This window comes from Pseudorasbora parva, chromosome 4, assembly GCF_024679245.1.
Source record: "Pseudorasbora parva isolate DD20220531a chromosome 4, ASM2467924v1, whole genome shotgun sequence".
Lineage (NCBI taxonomy): Eukaryota > Metazoa > Chordata > Actinopteri > Cypriniformes > Gobionidae > Pseudorasbora > Pseudorasbora parva.
The window spans coordinates 58123172-58129235 of NC_090175.1; the positions used below are offsets into that span (position 1 = coordinate 58123172).

Here is a 6064-nt window from a genome sequence, read left to right on the forward strand (position 1 = left end):
AGAGATAGTATTTTAATAGTTATTTTTCTTACTAAACTCTTCCATAGTGTCAATATGCCCCACAGAACATGCCTCACGTGTTAAATGAACTGTATAAGTGTGGAAATGTTCAATAGATTTATTATTATTATTTTTAATTAATTATTTAGGTTTGTGTCTATACAGAAACTGACTTTTAAAAAATAAACCTACCTAGAGAAATATTAGTAAATATTTCTATAACTATAGAGTAAAAAGTTACATCTAGCCCCGGCCTGCCCTATAATCAGCTAAACTTTAATATCCGGCCTAACAAAAATACATTCTAAGAATGTTTCGCTAATGTTCCTGTTTAGTTATGGAAACGTTTTTTCTGAAAAAAAGTTAAATGTCCTATAATAGCAGATGTAAAATAAAGAGTGAGCAAAAACACCAGTTTTGTGTGTCCCTTTAAATGCAAATGAGCTGCTGTTCCCGCCTCCTTTCAGGAAGAGGGCGGAGCTTCAAGAGCTCATGTTGCTTCTTCGACGACTCTTCCTCTTCTCCACTTTCCCGGGGGCGGGGTTATGTAAATGTTAGGGTAAGTGATGTCACTAACCCGTTGTAGTTCCCACCAGCCGCTTGTTGTAGTCCTTAAAGAGAGATTTCTGTGATAGAATATATCTCCCTTTGCTTTGAGCGTCGTAACTTTTCAGATGTTGTTTATGCTCAAACAGCGACACGACACACTCACTAAAGTCAAATCATAATCATTGTACCATTCTTCAAACATTATGGGAACGTTACTTTTGAATGCTCTCGGAACGTTTCAAAACAATTACCAATATTTAAAAATGTTCCATGTATGAATAATGTTTTTGTGCTAACGTTTTGAGAACATTATTAAAGAGCAATTATTAGCATTATTAAATATGACTAACATATTATTAACGTTACTGGAAGAACGTTTGCACAGATTACACACACAGTCACTAGAGGTGTACTTATGGCAAAACATTTATTTGAAATCATAATTATGACAACTATTGTATTATTCAAAAGTATGTCAATAATCAATGCATCCTATAGACATTTACAGCTTTTTACAAGAATACAAATCAGGTTTCCAAAGAGTTGAGCTACTGATGCACTTAGAAAGCGATTTGTGTGTGTGTGTGTTGTGGGTCACCAGTGACTCGTTAACAGCATCCGTTTCTCCGTTAACGACCGGTCTCACGACCACAGACAATCACAATCAATCAAGGCATTAATTAAAGCGATTATAATTCACTAAGACCAGTCAAAAACAGGTCTCAAAGCATGACACAAATTAGAAATGCATTGAATTATTCACTTGACTCTTGCATTATTCTACTGAAGGAACGTCTATATTCCGTGTAATGGATTAAAAACACACAAATACACATTCTCATGATTCAGATCAAAGAACAATGTCAATGTCACTCACAGATAACAGTATGTTATATTTATTTAATTTAATGTACAGTTGTTATTGCAAAGCATATTCCGTCTCCTGGGGTTCTGTTTAAAAGCCTGAGCACAGAACAGAGCATGAGCACTGCAGAAACGCTCTTCTTCCTCAGTCATTCTGTCTCGTTTCCAGTCTAAATATCAAAATATTCTTAAATCAAGATGCATTTACTAGACCAGTAAAACGACATGAGATATTTTTCCTTGTTTTATTAAAAAATAAAATCTAAATGAAGTGAGTAAAACCGGCAAAATAATCTGCCAATGGGGTGAGAGAAATAATCTTAATTCAAACAGAAAACAAGATTATTTATCTTATTTTAAGCAAAAACTCTCTTCATTTTGAGTTATTTTTCCCAAAACAAGACAATTACTTTTGCTTGTCTAGTAAATACTTCTTGCTTTAAGAATTGTTAGATATTTAGACTGGAAACAAGACTAAATATTCTTGAGTAAGAAGAGTGTTTTTTGCGGTGTAAACTCAGTTTTCGGTCATTAATCTCTAGTGTAAATGCTGAAGCTGTAAGATCCGGAGAGTTTATGAGACGCTGCAGGTGGAGGATTTGGGCGGCTGCTCCAGGATGGACTCGCGCCGCAGGTCGTTCGGCACCGTCCCGTTCGGACCCCAAACGTTCAGCTCGCCGTACATGCCCGTCTCGATCATCTCCTCCTGCCACGGGATGGAGATATTTCCTGAAGCAAACTCGTCGAAGAAGCTGCGGTCGTTGTCCTCCAGGCCGACGCCCCTCACCGTGGAGAACGCGCCCACGTCGTCCAGATCCTTCGCATAAACCGTCTTCGAGTCCGGGACGAAAGGAGGCGGCAGGATCCCTGCAGGGCGTCAATATGCCGTTACAACACAAGATCTAGTTGCATAAACTTAGCCACTATGTATATTTAGTCTGAGAGCGTATGCAAGTGTATGCACACTATACTGTCCATGTCCAGAAAGGGAATAAAAACATCATCACAGTAGTCCATATGAGACATCAGTGGGTTAATTAGAGTCTCTTGAAGCATCCAAAATACATTTGGGTCCAAAAATAACAAAAACTACGACTTTATTCAGCATTGGCTTCTCTTCCGCGTTTGTGTTCAATCCTCAAATAAAGATTCAAACGGTTATGAATCAGCGAATTGATTCATGATTCAATGTCACGTGATTTCAGCAGTTTGACACGCGATCCGAATCATGAATCGATTCGCTGATTCATAACCATTTGAATCTTTATTTGAGGATTGAACACAAACGCGGAAGAGAAGCCAATGCTGAATAAAGTCGTAGTTTTTGTTATTTTTGGACCCAAATGTATTTTGGATGCTTCAAGAGACTCTAATTAACCCACTGATGTCTCATATGGACTACTGTGATGATGTTTTTATTCCCTTTCTGGACATGGACAGTATAGTGTGCATACACTTGCATACGCTCTCAGACTAAATATAAAATATCTTAAACTGTGTGTGAAGATGAACGGAGGTCTTACGGGTGTGGAGCGACATTAGGGGGAGGAGTTAATGACTGACATTTCATTATTTGGCTGAACTAACCCTTTTAGCACTAATTTGTCCATATAGCAATAAGTCAAAATGTAATCCGTCTTACTTTTCTAATTCAAATTGAACCGATCTAACATTTTATGTAACTGATTTTAAAAAGTTAGGACCGGTCTTAAAGAATAAAATTAGATGACTTACTTTTAAGACTAGTCTAAGTGGTTTATGCAAACGGCCCCTGATGGACACACACTAGTGTAGCCACTATTAAGAGTGTGTTCTGCTCATTTATCTGATCATAAATCCAGTAAATAAATGTGTGTTGATAATCCTCATATTAGAGCGATAGATGATTAGTGATCATGTGACTCTGAAGACTGCAGTAATGATGATGATGATCAGGAATAAATCACACTTTACTATATATTCACAGAGAGAACAGATGATCTACACTGGAGGAATATTACACTGATTGCTGGAGTTATGAGCAGATTAATGAGACTCTTCATTTCTGTGATTCAATCGGGCTAATGTGAGACAGAAACAGCAATCGAGCATATGGTCATTCAGGTTTATTTAAGCCCCTTTCACACTGCGATTCCGGCAAACACACGGATAATCCGACCCGGCATTTGTTCCCGGGCCGCTAGATTTGGTCCATTCACACTGCCAGTGAAATACCGTAATATGTGCGCTTTCACACACAACCCGTAACGGTCCCGGGTCGAGCTGACACGTGACATCCTGACGTGACGTATAACGGCGAGCGATCTCAGCCTCAGCGCGGATAGTAAGGAGCTCCGTGGTCTCGACTTGTGTCCAGTTTGCGCTCATTTCTGCTTGTTTAATTTTAGTTTCTTTTGTATACGAACACTCTCTGTGTTTAAAACACCGACGAGCTCTTCTGGCACTGCAGGGTTGTGTTATTGAAAACACAAGCTCTAGGAGTCGCACGATAACTACACACACGCTGCGGCATTAGTTTCGGCTTTTGTTCACACAGCGCTCGTCCCGGATCGAACCCCGCAATGTTACTAGGTCCCCGACCCGGGTTCAGTTCGGTAATCAATTCCGGGACGGGGTTGCTCACACGTCCATATGTTCTCTAATGTAAATGAGTTGTATTAGCAATTTCCAGCAGATCTCCATTACTTTAATTTGACAAAAACAGCTTAAAGTTTGAGTTTAAAGGACAACTCTGGTGAGAAATGCCCCTCGGGGTAATTAACAGATTAACAGAACGAAGCATTGAGATGAGAACTTTATAAGAGGACAAACAGTTTAATAAGAAGATACTTTATGAAGACAGAACATTACGCGTTTACAGACGGCAGCCATCTTGGAAAACAGTCTCAGCGAGTCGAGCCACGAGCGCTGTGCTAAGAGATGAACTGTGACTGTGAGTCTCATATGGTCCGTTGTTTCCGGAAGAAAGCACTGAACGCAGCAAAGAAAATAAATAAATAAAAATAAAAATGTCCATGTAATTAGATTTCACAAACTTAATTCCTATCGACCAGCTCACTTAGCACAGCGCTCGTGGCTCGACTCGTAGAGACTGTTCTCCAAGATGGCTGCCGTCTGTGATCGCGTAATGTACTGTCTTTATAAAGTATCTTCTTATTAAACTGTTTGTCCTCTTATAAAGTTGTCAGTGCTGCGGTTTGCATGTAGAGACCCTCATTATGCTGCCGTGTTAGTGTGAGCCATGTTAGTGGTATTAACTAGCGGTTTAATGTCACTTACCCTGTGCCAGAGGTGTCAAAAGTACTCGCATACATTACTCAAGTGGAAGTATAGATACTAGGGTTTAAAAATACTTCTGTAGAAGTTGAAGTATCAACTCAAGCTTTTTACTTAAGTAAAAGTGTAAAAGTACTGGTTTCAAAACTACTTAAAGTATAAAAGTAAAAGTAATGTAAGGAAAAAAATGCCATTAAAGACAAAAGCTTAGGCCACACCACAGGGGCCTATAGTGCACTACCCTACCTCCTCAAAAAAAAAATTTCTAAAGCCCATAATGACTATAATGTTATATTAAAATGTTAATGTTGAAAAATTTGGGATGCACTGGCTACCTGTTTCAGCCGCATATATACCCATTGAAAATAAATGCATTTTAGTACAATGGAAATCTACCATTATGTGTACTGCTGAGCATTAACATGTGTTTCCTGAAGCGGAAGATATGATGACTAGTTGCCTATAAGTAATGTTATCAATAACCTTTATTGGAATGTAAATGTAGGCTACATGTGTGATCAGTGTTGCCAGATTGGGTCGACGCTTTAGAGCAGTACGGGCCCTGACTTTTACACCCCTAACCTCATACCCACTGTCGGCCGCTGACTGCTTGGTTGTCACTTTAAAAAAAATTAACAAACAAACAAATTATCCAAACATTTTTTTAAATTAACTTTAATAAAGAAACTAAACGAAATATTACATATATTATATATAAATATTACAAACAAAGCTGAACTATTTTAATGACTGCAGGAGTGTGTCATAAGAAGGATTGTGAAGGGCCTGTGCAGGGCTCAAAGGTCACCAAAACTGCCAAAATAATGTGATGATATTTTATTGAAGAAGCCACTTTAAGTGCAAACAGTGCCCAATTTAAGAGAATGGAAAAAGCACATAATTAACTGGCATTTCACGCGTAATAACACACCACTGCCAAAATGCGTAATTCATTGATACTGTACAATAATCCGCCGACAAAAAAATAACAACAATGCGCTTAGCTTTACTCTGACAAAACTACAGTACCCTTGTGTAGTTCATAGAACATGCACTTAGCCCTGTCAAAACTGATTCATCGTTGATTCAAACCTCTTTCAGCAGCTGTTGGGGTTGCTAGTTGCAGATGTCCTGAGTGTGTGTATTATGATGGACAGGATGATTATATTTATAAAGAGTCTTCGAGTCACAGGTGTAATCCACGTTTGAGAGTTGGTTCACTCTCCCACTCCTTTGTAGAAACGGCTTGTGTATATATAGCCTATACTGTATTGCCACTTTAGCATAGCGATCACTTGAATATACATCTACGACGAGTTATCGCACTAAAAACCTGGCTGTCATGAATGAGCGCGTCTGCTGCTGATTGGCCGAA

The 6064-nt window shown here is 38.8% G+C and overlaps 1 protein-coding gene across 1 annotated transcript in view; it reads right to left on the minus strand.

Annotated features, from left to right (window-relative positions):
• Positions 1-1877: 1877 nt before the first annotated feature.
• Positions 1878-6064, minus strand: part of grk1a (G protein-coupled receptor kinase 1 a) — a 22119-nt gene continuing 17932 nt past the window's right edge. Inside the window, exon 8 of the mRNA XM_067442324.1 lies at positions 1878-2280. Within this exon, the coding sequence (XP_067298425.1) occupies positions 1988-2280 (293 nt within the window). The 3' untranslated portion in view covers positions 1878-1987. The remainder of the gene's footprint in view (positions 2281-6064) is intronic.